The following is a 22,094-nucleotide window of genomic DNA, read 5'->3' as shown; positions in this document are numbered from 1 at the left end:
GCAGCCCAGCTATACTCTTGGGGGCCACAGACTCCCCATCCCAGCTTAGAGCTGGAAGTGGGGGTGTTCAGAAGTTGTATTGAGAAACACGTAAAGCCTTCCACTCAAAAACAGGAGAACTGAAAGGGAAATCTACCTTGGAAAAACTTCAAAAATAGGGAGACCTTTCAGTGTTTGCATACTTGGCTGCAGTCCAGAGCTGCTATGGGCCAAGCAGAGTGAGGTTGCCTGATGGATAAAAGCTCCATCCACATTAGAGAGGAAGAGCCCAAATGTTTTTGGTTGGTTTTGTGTGTTTTTTAATCCCCATTCTCATTGTGCAATGAGCTCCTCTTCAAATCTTAACAGATAATCTCACCAAAAAAGGGAAAATAAATATAAATACTGTAAACAAACAAAAAAAATGAAATATAGGTGTGTTTGCATTTATTTATTTTAAAAACTGAACACACAGAACACAGCACTAAAATAGCATGACAACAGGGAAACAATGAATTGAAGCAGCCACTTCAAATGTGTGGGGGGACGGGACGCAATGCCCACTTTTAACACATACGGCTCCTTTAGAGGTGGAGGCGCTTTACAAGATCTCCTTTAAGATGACGCATACAATTCACCCAGGGGCCAAGGAGCACAACTATTTGCTGTTATTCATCCAAAGAACACTGTCACTTCAGTTACCAAAAAATAAGCCATGGATAATTCAGGCAACATCTGGCTTTAGCAAATCTCTATTGTGTCATCTCTGCCAGATGATACAAATTGAATCCCAAGTGTTTTGGTCTCTTCCTCTGTAGAGTTGAAGCCTGGTAATTAAAAATGTTATTGCATCTCAAGTAAATGACTTCTCTATTCAGAAAGAAGCTAGTATGGTATTTTGGAAGTGACAGTTTCAGATATTCTCAGATTACCCTCTAAGCACCAATTCTTCTAAACTGCCAGGACAATTTCCATTTGATACCAAGGGCAATTCAGTCTGCTAAAGAAACAGAGCTATTCTGTACTCAAAGCTAGTTTGTATGTGGGTGCAATTTCTCAGCCTTGAAGCCACAAAGACCCCAAAAGAGACAGGCCAGGGAAGCTTTAGGTCTGCCAAAGCCATTACACTGCAAGAAGGATTTCAGTTCACCCCTCCTATTTTGCCACGCCTTTCCTTGACACAAAAGTTGTTCAACGTGCAGGACGTTTATGACACAAACAAGTGTTCCAAGTGTTCCTACTCGGAAATGGTTCTGTGATGAAGAGAGCTGTACTTGGTTTACCTACTGAAGATGTAGATTTGCCCCAAGTCACATATGACTTCCTGGCAGACTTTGAAAGTGACAGATTCAAGCAGATTTTGAAATGCCTCCGGTTGTGAGTGAAAAACCATCCCACATAACATAGCTCAGATTAGCCCTCAACCTCATTTCTATACCTTTTCCTTTGTAACATGTCTACCAAAAATCTCAGATGAAAGGGGAGAACACATTGGTGGAAAGATCCCTGGAAACCACCACACCAAACCAATCCCCCTGCAGTTAATAAGAAGGCTTCTTTGCAGGGAGCAAAAAGGGAGAAAGAGAGTGAGCCTCGGAGCACAGATCAGTCTGGCATATCTGCAGGAAAACATGCAAGCTCTGCTCAGGGGTAAGGAGGCGCTAGCGGTATTCATCCCTTCCCCCACTAGGTGGAGGGTCCTGGAGAGCAAATCTGCAATGACACACTTTCTTTCTCCTTTGAATCCCTGCTCTTGCGCTTCATTCTTGTACTACTTATTTGGCTTCTTACATCTCACTGGAGGCAATATGCAAAACACAGCCAATAAATAATACATTTCTATAGCATCCCACACCCTCTCTCAGTAGAATGCAGGATGTAAAAATGCTTCTCATACCTCTAAATGCAAGATGTATCTTACATAGCTGTCAACTTACAGATTTGAAAATAAGGGACCAGCAGCCTTGAAAATAAGGGACCAGCAGCCAAAATAAGGGACCTGCAGCCTCACCTGTTCCAGGCACTCCAGTCTTCCTGTCCTCCTGCAGTCTGGTCAAACTCATGCTGGTAGCTTCGAGAACACCGTCCAACCAACTTTGTAACCAGAGGTTCAACTGAATAGAATCTGAATCACATGCACCACAAGGCCTATGCAGCCTCAACTTAAGATGGCTGGCTCCCCGGCCTGGCTTTGCACTGCAAAGTTTGCAGCAGCACGTGCAACAAAATGGCGTCCAGCATTCAAAAAACCTCTCAGCTTGCATTAACTAGCCACACACAAGGCATGCAAGCTCCACCCCCCAGTCGTTCTTAGACTTCCTATTGGGTGAGCAACACAGCCATGCAACACAGTTGGAGCCTCCCTCCTCCCTGGCCGGCAGGGAGGGAGGGAGAGGAGCTGCTTCCTTTGAAATTTAAGGGACATCATTTAAGGGACATTTAAGGGACATCCATCAATAAGGGGCAGCAGCAGGACATGGCGCTGGAATAAGGGACTGTCCCTTCAAATAAGGGACACTTGACAGCTATGGTATCTTATTGGCATAAGAGCCAGACCCAAGGACACACTAGCTTCCACAGAGCAATTCTGAAACTTGTGCCAGTTTTCTGACCTAGTCGAGAAACAATGGTCCACCTGGCACACAACATTATATAAACAAGGTCTTCCTTATAAAAGCTTTTAGTATATGCTTCTAGACACCATCATTACCATAAAATAAAGCTCATTTACATACCAAAATCTGGGATGTATCCATGAACTGAAGGCCAAAGTAATCCGTTTCCACAAGATCCAAATGGTACACAATCTGGTCAAATAAATCCTGCCCTTTTGCGTGTTTCTACAAGAAAGGATTACATAAAAAGGAGGAAATATAGTTACATGCATGTTTCATACAAACAATATTTATTTACTGACATCTGACAACTTCAACACAATATTGCGCTTTCAGCTAACAGAAAGGTAGTAAAGAAAAAGTACAACAGCATAACAAACTCAAGCTAATACAGAAAATTAAAGCAACTGGAGCAGCAACTGCCTGTTCAAATAGACAGTAAAAGCAAACTGCTCTGAGCTAAAGATGCTTACAGTAGCAGTTCTTAAATGCCAGGGGGGCGGGGGGGGGGGGCTTTGCCTAAATGGAGGCAACAAGGTCTGGACTTCCTTGAAGTAGGTATTCCAAAGGCAAGGAGCCACCAAAGGAAAAGGCATACTCTCTGGTCGCTCCTCACTATATTTCAGAAGGCAAGGGCACCCTGCAAAAAGTGCCAGGCGATACTTTCAGGAAGTGGACAGATCAAAAGAAGGCAGCCCAAGAAATATTTGGGTCCTAAGCCATGAACGTTAAGACCAACACAGGCAAAGTAAGATTTCTTTGTCCAGTCCCTGTTTGTGACCTAGCCTGAGTGTTCTGGACTAACTGCAATTTCTGGACTCTCTTCAAAGGCAGCCCCACATAAAGTGCATTGCAGTAATCCAGTCTCAAGGTTACTGGCCCTCCTGATAGGGGTGGAAAATCACAGGAAAATGGTGCCTCCAGTCCCCAGCCCAAGAACTTATCCTGAAGCATACCAGGTATGAAAGCTACTGAGGGATCCAGTATAATCAACAATCTGTCTTCCTCCTGGTATAGATGATCCACCAGAGCAATTGAAATGGTTTCAATACACATCTCCATCACAAGTTAAGGCTCTGCCACTTACTTGAATGAAACCACTTTCCGGTCTGTCCCTGAACCATGTTTTTTAAACATTCAAAATAAATGTTACAGTGCATTAGATCCTCTTACTTAATTGGGATTTCTCCCCAGAAAGCAGTTAGTGAACAGGTCAAAACTCTCACGGGTCTTTTGCTGCATTACCTGCCACCTGCAAACCCCTGCAAAGGCTTTCATGCTTCACTTACTGGTGTGAAAAATATCCAAGTCTTCTCCAGGAAGGGATGTTAGAAAACCAGCATATCAAGAGAATGTTTTGTTGACATGTGGTTTCCTGAATCGAGGGATTTAAATTTTATTTATTTTAAATATGAAGTAATATTCAAACACGTGAGCCCTCTGTGTTCTAAAGCAGTACAGTCCACATAAAGATTCTCTCTCTCTCTCTCTCTCTCTCTCTCTCACACACACACACACACACACACTCATACAAAAGCCATGGCATCTGAACAGGGTGGCACAAATGGCAATTATGAAAAAGAATACAAAGCACACATTTTTAAGGTTAACAAAAGGACCAATTAAGTCAGCTAAAACACCATGTTTCAAGCTAGTACCTATAAACAGGTCAGCTATCAAAGAACACCAAGTTCAAAGAAAAAAATATTCACCAGCACATTCCCAGGAACAAAGGGAAAGGTTGTCAATTTTCAATAAAATTCTAAAAATATATAATTAGTAAAAGGTAAAGGGACCCCTGACCATTAGGTCCAGTTGTGGCCGACTCTGGGGTTGCGGCGCTCATCTCGCTTTACTTACAGCTTCCGGGTCATGTGGCCAGCAGGACTAAGCCGCTTCTGGCGATCCAGAGCAGTGCACGGAAACACCGTTTACCTTCCTGCCAGAGCGGTACCTATTTATCTACCGTATTTTTCGCTCTATAGGACGCACCCAACCATAGGGCACAGAGTGGAATGGCAGAGTGGATCTGAATCAGAGGGGCTGCTTCCCAACGCTACTAAGGTAGATTTTTGGCTCCCCCAGCAAATCTGTGATGAAACAAACACAGCTGCCACCATTACATCTGGTTCACCTCTCTGACTCCTGTTTCTCTGTCCATGGCCACCTCTGCTCTTCTCCTTCAGCAGTGCTGCCTGGACTCCCCTCTCCTGCCTAGTCTGTCTGTGACAGCATCACTGCTCGGCCTTTGTGACATCAGCCCTGCTCACGCCAAAGGCTTCAGCACTTTCACAAAATACCTTCCTTCGTTGTAATAGAAGTATTGTATGAGTTACTGCACAGCTTCTGGCTTTTAACATTTAAAAACCTTTCTTCATCTAGTTGGGCCACCATATACGTTGCACTTTCGAATCAAATACTATTCATCGGAGCCAAACAACCTCCATGAGGAATTCACAAGGTAGGACGTGATTTTGAGTTGCAACCCAAACACCTGGAAAGGACGGTAGAGTTGAAGATAAATTGAAGATAAATTTGGGGTTGGTTTATTAACCAGGGTGGATAAAAATTAATGATAGGACCCTCATACATACAGGACCGCCTCTCCTGGTATGCCCCACGGAGGACCTTAAGGTCCATAAATAGCAACACTTTGGAGGTCCCAGGTCACAAGGTGGTTAGATTGGTCTCAACCAGGGCCAGGGCTTTTTCGGCCATGGCCCCGACTTGATGGAACGCTCTGTCCCAAGAGACTAGGGCCCTGCGGGACTTGACATCTTTCCGCAAGGCCTGAAAGATGGAGCTGTTCTGCCTGGCCCTTATATTTCCTGCCCCTTATGGTTAATTTATGGGCTACTATTAAAATGAGGCTGCATTTCAAATTGTATTTTAACCTGTATTTTAATAAACTGTTTTGTTTGTTTGTTTGTTTGTTTGTTTGTTTTCCCCCATTATGTTTTATTGTAATGTAGCACCCTGCTTGTGGTTAACGCTTAGCTGGAATGAAATATTCAACGCAGCAATAGAGAAATTAAAATAATAATTTATTTGTCAGACAAATAAATGAGAGGCACAGTGGTATATGGTTACCAAGCTCTGGCCTGGCCTCCTGCCATTCTGGCCAGCACTTATATTCCCTTAATCCAGCCCCCTTTGCTCCTCCTTGGCTGCATCTGTCCAATCAGCCTGGTTGGATTTCCTATTGGCTGCCTGCTATAACCAATCCTAAAAGATACACCCACATCCTCCTGTCCTTATATGGAGCACAAAGAGCTATATATTGTTACATCTATAAATGACAAATAAGTAGTAATATATCTTACATGTGTCTCAACAAGGAATATTAATTACCAGCTCACCTCTTGCCCTATTGCCCTATTGCCTTCTAAAACAAATGGTTAATCTTAAATTTTTATCTTAAACATATGTCAAGGATCTTGAGTTTCACATCAACATTGAAAGATCTCCTTCATTTTGAAGGTTTCTAAACAAATGTCTGACAACCATATATCAGGAGCGCCCAGATGGCGTCTTCCTGTCTGGCAGGGGGGGGCTACGCTGGTGACTGACTTAATTTCAGGATAAATACAACTCTTACAACTATATGAAATAAGAATCTAGCATTTCTTAAATCCTTTGCATAATTACATTTAAGCCAATATATTTAAGCTAATATATTTCATACATTATCATAGGTAACCTTTTAAAAGAATAAAGCTTCTCAAAATAGAAAGGAAGGAACTCAGTAAAAAATAGCTTTTAAAAGAAACCTCTTCAGTTCACCCCCCCTTTTCACCCTCCTTTCCAGCCTCAAAATAAAATAGGAAGAAGCTTCTTCTTCCCCAGCCAAGCCAGTTGCCTTTCCCAACATTTATTGCTCTTTTTAACTCTCTCTGTTTAAGAAAGAAACTGCCTTTAAAAAAGACTTCCCAGAAATGCTCTTTTTCTGCCAGCTAGATGCTTCTCCATTGCTCTTGGCCTTAGAAAATACAGCTCAAGGTTTAAGAGAGGCCCATAGTATCATTTTACTCATTCCTAATTATGTTTATCTCTGCTTTTTTTTTTTATCTTCTGTAACATGTAGGTCAATGTCCTGCTCTCAGTCTGTAATTCCAGCTTTTACGACTTTGAAAGTTATTTTCCTGCTATAAATCAAGGGGGCCCCTTGTCTTAGGAGAATGGCTAAGGTTTTCTCTAAGCAGCTGGTCTCCTGCCTGGCATGAAACATTTGTGAATTCAAGCCCTTTTTAGACTTTATGAACCTGATCAAGATATAAGCCAATATAAGTCTTGATTAAATGCAGTCTATATTCAGATGCCACATTCCCCCCTTTCAAGCTCAAGGACCTTCATACCAAGTGTCCTTGATAGCTTGACCTTCATCATATTCCTGAGGTAAAGCTCTGTATAGGGCCATGATATGAGGTAGAGTTTCATTTGAAACCATCTTGCTAATTGTACTTCTAAAACATGAAATGATACATGGCATCATACATAAAACCATTACCACTACTGTCAAGAAAAACAAGCAAGACAATAGTATCCCTTTGAGTCCTGTGACATTAGGTAACCAATTGGTGAGCCATCCCATATCCCATCCTTCCCATGTTTGTACTGGGACATGTGCTATATTCTCCATCTTTGTAGCCAACACACGGATTGCCTCACCATTATCAGAAATGTTAAAGCAACAGGCATTCCCTGTCAAGTTCAAGACTCCACATAGGCCTCCCTGCCTGGCAAGTACATAATCCATTCCCATTTTCAGCTGCAAAATGGCGGCTCTACTTTCATCCAACTGTTGTGCAATAAGTCTCAAACTCTGGGCTGTTGCATTGGTTACAAGTTCCACTACTGCTTGCAATCGAATTATTCTGTTTAGATTATAAATAGGATCCCGTGCCCCTTGTATGAGCTCACCAGGATTCCAGGAGGCAGGATCATAATAAGCTATAATGCGCTCTGGTGGCCAATCATCAGTACCGCTCCAACTTTGGGTACTTCCTCCTGCTATACGAGAAATATCAGCATTCCTTCGTGTTCGCTTGGCCGAACTAGTGGGCATAATCCACATTGGTGGTAATACCCATCCCAGGAAACAAGTCCCACTCCATTTGGAAGGGAGTTTCTTGTATGCCCATTCTCCACATATCCACCACAACCATCGGGTCTGAGGTTTTTGGTACGTGAAGTACAGAAGGCGAAATATCAAAAGAGGTAGAGAGTTCACAGTGCAGTATGTTAGATTGCCTTTTTCTGTTACAGTTATGTTCCATACCACTTTCCATGCATGAATAAAAGGAGGTGCACAGGGCAAGGTATTCCGAGTTCGATAGGTAGTACCGTGTGCCCAGGTATGACTATTCTTAAAATAATCCCAAGTATAGTGACAATGAGAAGAGCCTATCATGGTAGAATCAGCTGCATCTGATGATTTATGTACACAGAATTCCCCTTGTACAGGTATAACTCGTAATGGTTTAGTTGAGTTCCATCCGGGGAAATTCTGTATTTCTGTTTGGTGTGGCATTTCGCTTACCATACCAATGGCATCTAATGGTATCGGTAATAAGGGCATACCTCCCTCTGAATCATCTGGCCCAAGAGAGCAAACAAGGCAATTGGTCCTATTTGCAACATTGGCTACCATTTCAGCTAAACCTACCCACATATTGTGGTCATGGCTGAATCCATATTTAGCAAATTTGGTCAGATTCAAGGACCCTTCCCCTTCCCAAGGGATCAGGATTAATAATAAAATCATGTTGATGTCTAGCATATGCATTCCTTCCACAAAAGATTACCTTATTGTGATAGCATAAAACTATTAGTCCCAATATAATTCCCCCAGTGACAGAAATGGGGAACCACCAAGACCAAAACATATATCCCAAGGATCCCCAGTGAGTAATATCTCTGATAATTGTTCCACAAGGGGGCAGTCAATCAATTGTATAAGAGAATCTTCCCGTTCACAGTCGCTGGTTCAGATGCTCCTCAAGCTTCAGGCGTGCGCAGGTCAGCCAGCTTCCAGGTTGTGGCTGCAGCAGGCCGGTCGTCTAATGTTGCCCGTGACCTAGCCCGTTCCCGGTAGGGCTAGATACAGGGGTTTTTGGAGAGAGTCAGTTTTAAAGGATTAGAGGGGTCACCTTTGCACGTCCAACTGCCTTCGGACTTCTTCAAACGAGAGTGATGAATCCAGGGGGTCACCTCAGCTACCTTCACCGCTGTTGGAGTAGAGAGCAAGACGGTGTAAGGTCCACGCCACTTAGGTGCGAGTGGATCACGTTTCCACTCTTTCACCCATACGCTATCGCCAGCCTGGAACTGATGAATCGGCTCGGCAATGCTGCACGGCGTGCGCTCGAGGACCCACCTGTTAAGAGAAACAAAAACACGGGAGAGAGATTGCACTTGTCCCTGTGTCACATGGTCTCCTATTTGTTTAAGGTCAGCTGGAATATCCTGAACAAAGGAGGGCGGTCTCCCATACAGGAGCTCAAAAGGTGACAACTTAAGTCTTTTTGTGGGTGCACACCGAACACGAAACAGTGTTATGGGTAACACATCTACCCATCCCAATCCCGTTTCCTGGGTTAATTTTGCCAATTGGGTTTTCAGAGTCCGATTCATTCTTTCAGTTTTCCCTGAACTCTGAGGCCTATATGCTGCATGCAGTCTCCATTTCACTTGTAGGACTCGACATACTTCTTGTACTACTTGATCAATGAACGCTGGCCCATTATCACTTCCAATGCATCTAGGTAATCCAAACCTCGGGATCAATTCAGTGAGGAGTCTCTTAGTTACCTCTCGTGCCTTTTCAGTTCGGGTGGGAAAGGCTTCAACCCATCCGGTAAGAGTGTCTACAAACACAAGGAGATACTTGAATCCCTTAGAAGGGACCAGCTCTGTGAAGTCCACAATTAGACTTTCCATGGGGACATATCCCACATGTTGGATTCCAGGAGGTTGTACCGGTCCCTGCCTGGGATTGTTTTTAGCACAAAGAACACATTTCTGTGAAATGCAAGTTGCTAATTGTGATAGGTTAATAATATACAACTTCCGACTGAGACTCTCTCTGGTTGCAGTACCGCCAAGGTGAGTAGATTCATGATAATTTCTTACAATTGTGCCTGCTAGATGATGAGGTACATAAATCCTATTGTCCGGCAGGATCATCCAACCGTCCTTCACAACTGCTCCTTCCTGTTCAGCCCACTTCCTCTCTTCTGGGGTATAGTGAGGTTTAACTTCTTCTGGAACTACCTCTGGTATGAGGGCTGCTATAAATCCTCCCACAGGCTTTTGGGCTGCCTCTCGGGCTGCTTTGTCAGCAGCATGATTTCCTCTGGTTATTGGATCCCTTCCTCGTCCATGACCTTTGCAATGCATTACAGCAATCTGTTCTGGAGCCCATACTGCTTCTAACAGGATTTCTACTTCAGGTCCATATTTCAAGGCCTTCCCGTGGGCTCCTATTAGACCTCTTTCTTTCCATAGAGCTCCATGTGCATGCAGGGTTAAGAAGGCATATTTAGAATCAGTATAGATGTTTGCCTTACATCCGGCTGCCAATTGCAGAGCTCTAGTTAAACCTATAAGTTCAGCTTTTTGTGCTGAGGTGCCGGCAGGCAAAGCTTCAGCTTCCACAACTTCCTCATTGGTGACCACAGCATATCCTGCTCGTCTGGCACCTTCATGCAGGTAACTGCTACCATCAGTATAATATACAACATCTGGATTTTTCAATGGTTCATCTTTCAGATCGGGTCTACTGGAATAAACTTCATCCATTACTTGGAGACAATCATGTGATTCCTCATCATCTACCTCTGGTAGGGGCAGCAAAGTCGCTGGATTGAGCATATTCACTACTCGTAGATGAATCCTGGGATTTTCACACAATAGGCCTTGGTATCTAGCCATCCTTGGGTTCGTTAGCCAATAACTACCCTTATATTCCATGAGTGTCAGAACAGCATGAGGTACATTCACATACATCGTCTGGCCGAAGGTAAATTTATCAGCTTCTTTGACAAGGCTTGCAGTGGCCGCTACTGCCCTTAGGCATGGAGGCCACCCTTTTGCTACTGAGTCCAATTGTTTTGACAAATAAGCTACTGGACGGTTCCAACTTCCTAATCTCTGGGTCAGGACTGCCGCTGCAATCCCATTCTGTTCATGTACATACAGCTGAAAGGGTTTTTCCGAATTAGGCAGTCCAAGGGCTGGGGCCTCCATAAGTCGTTGTTTGATAACTAAAAAGGCTTGTTGCTGCTCAGGTCCCCATACGAATGGGTCCTTCTCTGCACCTCGAGTGCTTTCATGTAAGGGCTTGGCCAGACTGCTGAAATCAGGTATCCATAGTCTACAAAACCCTGCTGTTCCCAGGAATCCTCTAAGTTGTTTCCTTGTGGTAGGTTCCTTGATAAGGCAAATAGCTTCTTTCCTCTCTGGTCTCAATGCTCGTTGTTGGTGTGAGATATCAAAGCCCAAATATTTGACCTTTTCTAAACATAACTGTGCCTTTTTCTGGGAAACTCGGTAGCCAGCTTGCCAGAGCAAGTGGAGCAGTTCCTCTGTCCCTTCTTTACAGGTATCAAAATCCTTTGCTGCTAGTATAAGGTCATCTACATATTGCAGAACCACCTTTTCTCCAGGTATTGAGGGGTAACTTGTTAGATCCTTCGCCAAGGCAGTGCCAAATAAAGTTGGGGAATTTTTGAATCCCTGGGGCAATCTTGTCCAGGTTAGCTGGCCTTTTGTTCCTGTCAAAGGGTCTTCCCACTGGAAGGCAAATATAGGTTGGCTCTGTGGTGCCAGCCGGCAACAGAAGAATGCATCTTTCAAGTCCAATACAGTAAAAAATGTTGCTTCTGGTGGGATCAAACTCAGCAGGGTATATGGGTTTGGTACATTTGGGTGCAAGGTCTCGATAGCCTGGTTTACGAGCCTCAAGTCCTGCACTGGCCTGTATTCATCTGTCCCAGGTTTCCGAACAGGCAAAAGGGGTGTGTTCCATTCTGATTGGCAGGGCTTAAGCAGACCATATTTTAATAGGCGGTCCAAATGTTTCTGGATGCCCTCTGCTGCTCGCCGGGGTAAAGGATATTGCTTTACAGATACAGGGGTAGCCATAGGTTTTAAGGTTACTACAATTGGAGCTATATTCTTGGCCATTCCTGGTGGGCTATTTTCGGCCCATACTCCTGGTGGCACCTGTAGGGTTCGGAGGAGCTTGTTTAATTCTGTATCCAATGTGGGTTGGACTTGCAAGGCTGACATTAGGCGCCATGATTGTTCCTTAGGTACTGAGAGGGTAATTATTCCTGCTGCCTTTGATGGCAGTTTCATTTCTGGACCTCGAGGAGTGAAGGTGATTTGGGCCTGCAGTTTGGACAGCATATCTCTACCTAAGAGAGGTATTGGACACTCAGGTATATACAAAAACTGATGGGTTAAACGATGTCCCCCAATCTGGCATTCCAAAGGTTGGAGGAAAGACCTCTTAGCTGACTGACCAGTGGCACTTTTAATGACTACACTTTTGGATGCCTTTTTCTGCAATAGTTCTGGGAGTACTGAGTATTCAGCCCCAGTATCAATCATAAAGTCTATTAAATGGCTCCCTAATTGAATCGTGACCGTGGGCTCCTGGAAGCCTAACTTTATGGAGTCCGGTCGTTCCTAGTCTTGGGTAAAATCCTCCTCTGCCAGTCCAATGAAATTGTCTCTACTCTGTCCTTGTCCAGGTCTCTGATATCTTCCATTTCGGATCATTCCCCGTCCCCGTCCCTGGTTTCTTGGGCCGGAGCCTGGGCCTGGGCCTGGGCCTGGGCGTACTTCTTCCAACCTCAGGGGTTCAGGACACTCCCGCTTCCAATGACCCTCCTTCTTGCAATTCGCACATTGATTCCTTCCCAGTGGTGGATTCCTTCCCCGCCCTCTTCCTCCATTTAAGGGGCGGTAGTCTTGCTTCACTGCTGTGGCTAGCATTACCATCTTTTCCTTCTGCCACTTCTTCTTCTCTTGCTTCTCAGCCTCATCCCTATTCCGATAAACTCGGCGTGCAATGGCCATAATTTGGCTCATCAGCATCCCTTCCCATCCTTCTGATTTCTGAATTTTCTTACGAATGTCAGAAGCGCACTGGGCCACAAATGTAGCAGTAATCATTCTACTGTTTTCAGGGGCTTCAGGGTCAAAAGGAGTCCATATACGATAGGCTTCCTGCAGCCTCTCTAAAAAGTCTCCCGGACTCTCATTTGGTTTCTGTTCTACTTCTGAGACTTTAGACATATTAGTGGGCTTCTGGCATGCCCTGCGGATACCTTGCACAAGCGTCTGGCGGTAAGTGGTAAGTCTGGCCAGATGAATTGCATTGTTTGGATCCCAATTAGGATCTTCCAAGGGAAAGTTATCTTGGAGATGACGGTCAATATTAAAAATATTTCCCACTCTGGCCTGCTCACGCAAATATATCTGTGCCTTTTCAATTATGTCTCTTCTTTCCTCAGTGGTGAACAGAGTATTCAGAAGCTGGCGACAATCTGTCCAAGTAGGACTATGAGTATTTATTATTGAAGTCACCAAGTCCATCATAGCCTGAGGTTTTTCTGCAAAAGATGGGGTGTGTGTTTTCCAATTCATCAGATCCGTAGTTGTGAATGGAATGTACTGAAGGGTCGAAGTTCGAGGTGGCCTTGGTCCGGGTTGCCCGTTAACCAGCACAGGCTCCTCAAGTGCATCAAATACTCTTCTGAGAGGGGCTACTACGTGATCTTTCTCTTCGCTTTGCTCTAGGGGCCTCAAATCATAGGGGATGGTATTTGTCCCAAGGCGTTCTTTTAGCAGCTTAATACGCCTGGCTGTATTGCTTGCTGACCGATTAAGGTCTCCCTGTAACTTCTGTAATAATTCTCTAGGACTTGGATGTACAGGGGTTTGGGGTAGGCAATCAGTTGTTCCACTAAAAGAGACTGTAGATGGAGTTCTACTGGGACTCACAGATGGAATAACCACTTCTGCTTGGGCTTCATTATAGGACTCCAATGCCTCCTGAAGATATTTATCATAATCTATCAAGGAGTCAAGTTCTGTGTCTCTACCCCCATTATTCGTTCCACTTTCTTGCCTTGGGGTTACAACTGGTGGAGGGTTTGGATTATGCTCCCTTCGATGTGGAGCATAGGGTGGAGGTGGAAGCACCTCTTCCTCTGGTCCCTCAAAAATGGGTTTGAGTTTATTTGGCAAGATTCCTTTCCTAGCTTCGGCTTTTACAGCCAATAATTTGCATCGTTGGACTTTGCATTCCCTTATCCATGGAGGATTTTTATTTAATGTGCTCAGCCAGGAATCTATATATGAAAATTGTTCTGGGCACCCTCCAGTTTCTTTGGTGATGTTAGACCAAAGTTTGCTTACTAAATTTATATCAAAAGTTCCCTGAGATGGCCATCCAGTATTTTGTTTTGGCCATTCTAGTTCACATAACGTTCTCAAGCGCTCTGGCGTCATTTTGACTCCATATGCCCCTGAGAAGGCTTTCTTAAAATTATTTAACATACATTCAAGAGGTGTATTTCCCCCCTTTGAACCCCCAACTCCCATTGTATGGCCCTGTGAAGTATCCACTCAGTCACTCACACACACGCTTCGTGGGTTTCCTTGCCCAGATGGAGTCGCCTCACTGGGAACCGAAGTACTACCCACTCCACACTCAGGTCAGCTACAGATTGCTCTGTACTTTCTCACACATACAATGCGCAAGATACTTCACCACACTCTACCTCCCAATCTTCCCTTTTCCCCCACCAGACCACCATCTGATATACCCAACCACCTAGCGTACTCAGTTCCCACTTACTGAGACGCAGAAGTTTGATCAAGACTTCTCTTCCTCCCAATTAATTGGAGGGCCAAAAATCCCTTTGTGCACTTACCCCTTGGTTGGTTCCGTTTCCCCCCGGTCCGTCGCCGCCAGTGAGCAGGGTATCAGACAGACGAGACTGCTGCGTTCCCCTGGAAAAAATTTTTCCATGCGCGCTGGGTAGGCAGTTTAGAGATCCTCTCTCTTGTACCCTGCTCAGTAGAGCGAAGGGGCTGCGTTCCAGCAGACCACTTATCCGAGTCACAGGAGCACCATAAAATGTAGCACCCTGCTTGTGGTTAACGCTTAGCTGGAATGAAATATTCAACGCAGCAATAGAGAAATTAAAATAATAATTTATTTGTCAGACAAATAAATGAGAGGCACAGTGGTATATGGTTACCAAGCTCTGGCCTGGCCTCCTGCCATTCTGGCCAGCACTTATATTCCCTTAATCCAGCCCCCTTTGCTCCTCCTTGGCTGCATCTGTCCAATCAGCCTGGTTGGATTTCCTATTGGCTGCCTGCTATAACCAATCCTAAAAGATACACCCACATCCTCCTGTCCTTATATGGAGCACAAAGAGCTATATATTGTTACATCTATAAATGACAAATAAGTAGTAATATATCTTACATGTGTCTCAACAAGGAATATTAATTACCAGCTCACCTCTTGCCCTATTGCCCTATTGCCTTCTAAAACAAATGGTTAATCTTAAATTTTTATCTTAAACATATGTCAAGGATCTTGAGTTTCACATCAACATTGAAAGATCTCCTTCATTTTGAAGGTTTCTAAACAAATGTCTGACAACCATATATCAGGAGCGCCCAGATGGCGTCTTCCTGTCTGGCAGGGGGGGGCTACGCTGGTGACTGACTTAATTTCAGGATAAATACAACTCTTACAACTATATGAAATAAGAATCTAGCATTTCTTAAATCCTTTGCATAATTACATTTAAGCCAATATATTTAAGCTAATATATTTCATACATTATCATAGGTAACCTTTTAAAAGAATAAAGCTTCTCAAAATAGAAAGGAAGGAACTCAGTAAAAAATAGCTTTTAAAAGAAACCTCTTCAGTTCACCCCCCCTTTTCACCCTCCTTTCCAGCCTCAAAATAAAATAGGAAGAAGCTTCTTCTTCCCCAGCCAAGCCAGTTGCCTTTCCCAACATTTATTGCTCTTTTTAACTCTCTCTGTTTAAGAAAGAAACTGCCTTTAAAAAAGACTTCCCAGAAATGCTCTTTTTCTGCCAGCTAGATGCTTCTCCATTGCTCTTGGCCTTAGAAAATACAGCTCAAGGTTTAAGAGAGGCCCATAGTATCATTTTACTCATTCCTAATTATGTTTATCTCTGCTTTTTTTTTTTATCTTCTGTAACATGTAGGTCAATGTCCTGCTCTCAGTCTGTAATTCCAGCTTTTACGACTTTGAAAGTTATTTTCCTGCTATAAATCAAGGGGGCCCCTTGTCTTAGGAGAATGGCCAAGGTTTTCTCTAAGCAGCTGGTCTCCTGCCTGGCATGAAACATTTGTGAATTCAAGCCCTTTTTAGACTTTATGAACCTGATCAAGATATAAGCCAATATAAGTCTTGATTAAATGCAGTCTATATTCAGATGCCACAGTAATTTTATTGGTGTTAGCCCCCCTGAGGAGGGCGGGGTATAAATAAAAATGTATATTATTATTATTATTATTATTATTATTATTATTATAATTATTATTATTATCCATGCCGGGCAGCCTTCTCCCGGCCCAGCGTATTAGGCAACTGGGCCTATGAGACGAAACCCCAAATTGCAGCTGCCAATTTGGGGGGGTCGTCTAATACGCCAGAATCTACAGTAAGTTACATTATAGTCCAAAGGCTATTCATCAGGAAATAAGGATTTGTTTTTAATTATGTAGCATGAGGTTTAATATGCAGTGGTTTTTTTCTTAAATTAATTCTATTAATCCATTCACAATGTCATGCTCTTCCAGAGGTTTCCATAAGATTACGGTATTTTGGGCAGTTTTTTTAATGAGAAGATATTATCACAATGCTTTTTTTTTTTTTTTTTTTTTTGCAGTTCTCAAAAGTGTGAATTTGTGTCTGCAGAGATAACATGCCTTTTCTTCACAGGAAAAATGTTATAAAATAAACATACAGAGTTGAGGAGAAAACCTTAATCCCCTTGTTCCTTTGCAAATTTATATACACAGAACCAAGCCCTTGCCTCTGAAAGGCTAAGAGGTTCAGTGAATAGATTGTTTGGAGTGGAATTGATCTGCCCAAGTAGCTAAGTGTGAAGCAGTGAAAATGAAAGTGCAAGCTTGTGAGCAGAATATTCCACAAGTCTTGGGATCTTTGTGTAATAATTGTGCAAGTCAGTTGCATATCTGTGCACCTCAGACTTGAGGCAAGTGCTGAAGGCTCTTCAGGGCTGGCAGCCTCTTCCCAGTCCCACTGGGTTCCAACAACTGCACTCACACCCAACTGTACAGAATAGGCACCTGAATGCAGAAGCAAATCCAAAGGGTTTGTGGTGGTAGAAATAGGAATGGGGATCTGTAAGTCCTTGAAGTGCTTGCAGGTCAACTAAGAAGAGTTCACTGGTTCCAGGCCCTTCTTCCCAGGGCTCACCTGACATTCTCCAAACAATAAAGTCTCTACTCCAAACAATAAAGTCTCTTCAGTCCTGCGGCAGGAATCCCTGTCATTCTCGGCTCCAGTCCTTGGTTCCCCTTTTCCAGATTTCCACCAGCTTGTTTCTCCTCGGCCTCCTCTTTCTGCAAGCCTCTTTCAACCTAGGTCTACCAACTTTATCTTTCCTCCACCACCCCTACTAAAAGTACATCATAAAAGTTGTCCAAATATAAACAGTTAACTTATGAAACCTCACAATAATTTCATAATTATTTGTCTATGCATTTCTTTTTTTTCTCCCCCCCCCCAAATATTTATTGAATTCTATAACAATTAATGATACCAATCTCATTCATCATGTTATTTACAATTATTCTCCCTCCCCTCCTCTGGACTACCCTCAACCCCCCCCCCCCCCCCGCTGAGTTATTTAGTTTTATTTATTGTATCCTGGTTTTCCTACACAAAAATAAAATCCCTTATCATTTCTGTAAAATATCTGTTACTCAAATGAAGTTGTGAAAGTTTATTCAAATCCTGCCAGTGAATCTACTCCATTCTGTTGTTTCTGCAAATAAACTGTAAATGGTTCCCAGACTCTTGAAGTCCTTTTTGTCCTCTTGTAGTTTGTCTGTTAGCTTAGCCAATTCTGCATAGTTCATCAGCTTTTCTTGCCGTTGTTCCTTTGATGGTATTTCTTCCGTCTTCCAATACTGTGCAATCAAGATTCTTGCTGCTGTTGTAGCATACATAAATAATGTCCATTTTTCTTTTGATAGCTCTCGATTTGAGATACCTAACAAAAAGGCTTCAGGGTGTTTGACAAAATTCATTTTAAACGTTTTTTTCCAAATTCATTGTATATCATTTCCCAATATTTTAATCTATTTGCATAATAATAATAATAATAATAATAATAATAATAATAATAATTTATTATTTATACCCCGCCCATCTGACTGAGTTTCCCCAGCCACTCTGGGCGGCATTCCCACCACATATGATAAAGTGTTCCTTCCTTTTCCTTACATCTGCAACATCTGTTATTTTCTTTCCTAAACATTTCACTGGTGTGATATACCATCTATACACCATTTTCATGTAATTCTCTCTTAATAGTATGCAATCTGTGAATTTTATATCAACTTTCCATAATTTTCCCCAACTTTCAAATTGGATGTTGTGTCCCACATCCTGACCCCATTTAATCATAACTGATTTTACCTCTTCATCTTTGGTTTCACACTCTAATAAAATACTATATGCTTTTTTTTAACAATTTAACATTCTCTTCCACTATTTCTTTTTGAAATCTGGAGATTGTATAACTAAACCCCTTTTTATTGTCTTCCTTAAAAAATTTCATTTAATTGCCTATGGTGTAACCAACTTTGTAGATACTTTCAGCTAATCATACTCTTTTAGTTTGAGTTTTCCTTCTTCTTCTGTTAACAACTCTCTATATGTCAACCAGCTTACTTTTTTGGTCGACTTAAGTGAAAATGCGTCAGTGGGTGACAGCCACCATGATGTTTTCCGCTCTAACAGATCTTTTTATTTTCCCCACACTCTTATTAATGACTTTCTTATTATATGGTTTGAAAAGCCTTTATGTATTTTCCCTTTCCCATACCATAAATATGAGTATCTAAACTACTCTAGAGTTTATCTAGTATCTAAAGTTATTATTTAAAAAATGAAATGAGTCTTTTTGTAAAAAAAATAAAATGATTAAAATCAAGTCTTACTGACTAGTTATTTAAATCAAATCCACCCTGTTTGCACCGGCAGGGTAATTCTTCCAACATTTGCAAATCGAAGCACTGGCATAGCCCCACCCACCTGTGCCTGGGGGGCCGAAGGTGCACTTGCATGTGCTGTGCCATGGGGTAGAGGTGGGCAGGGCGTGCCACCTGAGTGAATGGGAAGTGAGAATGCCCCTTGTCTGGTCCTCTCGCCATTGGGCTAGGCAGGGCTGCCCAAGATCAGTCTGAGGTCTAGTTTCGGACCAGGCGGTTTGCTCTGGGGAGCCGGGTTGGGGGGTGGCTGTGCACAGAGGGCGCCTGGAGGGGCCGCATGAAGTTTTCCCAAAAACAACATGATCAGGAAGGTTCTCTGAAGCTTTACTTTTCCATGGGAAATTGTTCGTTGAATGTGTTTGTCTAGTAAGAGTGAGGAAGAGTGAGTGACCTGCAGACTGAATCCCTGAGGGCACCTGTCTCCTGGGCTCTGCCTGCCTGCTCTCCCCTCTTTTCCAGAGGTTCTTACCCAGTTCCTTCTCGGGGCTCTTTGTGGGAAGAAGGCAGGAGGACTGGTGAAGCACCCCCTGCTTGTGCCATGGAGGCAGGGGGTCCCAGGTGGGCAAGGGACACCCGGCAGGGATGCAGCTGGTGTGTGCCAGCCCGCAGAGCACCCCAGCTGCGCTTCACGGCAGCACTGGGCCTGCTGGAGGGCGCCCGGGAGGGATGCAGCCGTTTGGGCACCCTGCAGCCCCAGTGCTGTCCTGGGTGCCCCGCCTCCCCACCCTCCCTTCCTATGCTACTAAATCGAAGAAAAAATAAAATTACCACCACCACATGAAATAAAACCAGAGATAGAAGGATCATGAATTCATATCTTTGCTGCTTGCTGCCTTTTGATTTATTTATTTTACTTAAAAGGGGTGTATGGGGTGGGGGGAAGGGTAGTACCGATGGTGGGGGACATTTTGTGCTCTTTCTGGAGTAGTCTGTCCACCTTTGGGCTCTACTCTGCACTCAGTTCTCACCTGTGGTTCCTAGAAGCTGTCAGCATATGACAGCGGCCACATCACAGGAAACGACTTTGACTTGCCGGCTGACCAGGTGAGGGTAGCTGATGGGTCTCAAACCCTCCCCTGCATGCAGAGACAGGCTCGGTGGATTGAGTAGTAGTACCTTACAATCCCACCAACCTAAGGAGGAAGTAGACCTCAGCTAGTTGGACTGGAGTTGAAAAACCAGCGGTGGACCACCTTCAAAGAATTATCCCTAATGTTAGCAGACACAGACCTAAAGAGATGAGTAGATCAGATCTTAAGCCATTGAGAATCTTTCAGTTCACCCACAGAGTCCTTCTTCCACACTGATTTCCAAGTAGCAAGTGGTCAGGAGTGGGGAATGTATCACATTGCAGTGGGTTGGAATAGATGACCCTTTTGGTCTCTTTCCAATTCTCTGATTCAAAGTTAATCCTATATATGAACATATACATAAACAGAGGGGCATGAAAATTCATATTTTCAAATACCTACCCCCCCCCAAAAAAAACAATGTCAGTTGCTTCATTTAGAGTTATGAAATATTTTTCGATTTGCATGTTTAATGAGTAACCACAACCTGGACTAGAGAACCCTGTTGAGCCTGTTATTCCACATAAAGCACAGATGACTGTAATGAATTTGCAATTTTAAAAGTGTAAGATTACTGCCTGATAAAGTTCAGAGTATGACTCACACTGTTGACTGACTTGGAGGGCAAAAGGCACGTTTTCCAACATTATGTTGAAAAACTTGGTTTTACAAAGCCTTGAGAAATTACAGTTACAGAACTTGAACACCAGTAAAGGTAAAGGTACCCCTGCCCATACGGGCCAGTCTTGACAGACTCTAGGGTTGTGCGCCCATCTCACTTAAGAGGCCGGGGGCCAGCGCTGTCCGGAGACACTTCCGGGTCATGTGGCCAGCGTGACGAAGCTGCATCTGGCGAGCCAGCGCAGCACACGGAAACACCGTTTACCTTCCCGCCAGTAAGCGGTCCCTATTTATCTACTTGCACCCGGGGGTGCTTTCGAACTGCTAGGTTGGCAGGCACTGGGACCGAGCAATGGGAGCGCACCCCGCCGCGGGGATTCGAACCGCCGACCTTTCGATCGGCAAGCCCTAGGCTTGAACACCAGTAGCTTTGTGCATCTAACTCGTAACTAAGTTATGTAAGAGAATGATTTTCTTAGATGAGTAATAAATTCTGAAGTATCTAAAAATCAGCTGGAGAGGAACGCATGCTTCTAGATTTCCCCTAAAACTAAGTGCATGATGGTGGGGAGAAAATATACCCCTTGTACTTCTTGTAATTATGCAAGAATTTTGTGGCTGCTGAGCAGTGCCCTCGGGGCCCTTCTCATTACTTACATGGTATTTGCTAATTTCTGTGGCATGCACAGATTTTCTCAAGTTTAATTAAAGTGTGCAGAGTAACGTGAACATATAATTCCAGATGTGGCTTCCAAGGACAACACATCCTACTGAACAAAATGCAATTCGGCATACTCAAAATACGTTGAAGTATATACTCAAAATGAAAATACGTGGATACTTTTAATTCCACAGGAGCATGAACACATAACTTCAGTTTTCAGCATGGTGTTTCAACACCCCAAACCAAGAAGGTTTGTAATGAATATTCCACGCTTGTTACTGTTAACTAGGTACTTCTTGTTGTACAAGTTATAACTGGTACCAGGCTGCTTTTTTTCTAGGACGCTGAACTCTGTAGAGCTTGTGTTTCCTGTAAACAAGAGGAGTGAATCTCAATACCGGAGCCAGGCTGCCTTGCACTCAGGGACTCCGCTCTCCCTCTGTTCAGCCGTGCAACCAGATCCAGCCACTTTACACGTTCTGAAAGGTGATATAATTGTTGCATTTAGGATTGGTTTACAGGACTTACATTGGGCCTTTTCTGTCCATTTACTAACTAACTTTTGGCCGCCTGCATTGCATTGGCAGCAGTCATAGGAAGGAAACTTTTATTGGTAATTGGGGGGGGCATTTTCTGGGGGTCAGTCTATTCTCTTCACAGCATTCTGTTGGCTGAAAGTTAATTTTAGAGCTGGGAGCAGTGGCAAAAGAAAGGAGGGCACAAGAGAAGGGTAAACTAGACACAGAGGGCTGCATAAAGGACAGTGTTACAGTGGGTTTTATACGTGAACTCAATCAGAGCCGCAGCTGGGGGGGGGGGCAGCCAGGATT

At 43.6% G+C, this 22,094-nt stretch overlaps 1 protein-coding gene across 3 annotated transcripts in view; it reads right to left on the bottom strand.

Annotated features, from left to right (window-relative positions):
• The window catches only part of EPB41L4B (erythrocyte membrane protein band 4.1 like 4B), a 140,559-nt gene that overhangs the window by 84,643 nt on the left and 33,822 nt on the right, over positions 1 to 22,094 (bottom strand). For all 3 annotated transcript variants that reach the window (XM_077917669.1, XM_077917668.1, XM_028702132.2), the window contains exon 2: positions 2,715 to 2,819. In XM_077917669.1, the coding sequence (XP_077773795.1) occupies positions 2,715 to 2,819 (105 nt within the window). The remainder of the gene's footprint in view (positions 1 to 2,714; positions 2,820 to 22,094) is intronic.

This window comes from Podarcis muralis, chromosome 13, assembly GCF_964188315.1.
Source record: "Podarcis muralis chromosome 13, rPodMur119.hap1.1, whole genome shotgun sequence".
Taxonomy (NCBI): Eukaryota; Metazoa; Chordata; class Lepidosauria; order Squamata; family Lacertidae; genus Podarcis; species Podarcis muralis.
This window is presented reverse-complemented; position numbering and strand designations above follow the sequence as displayed.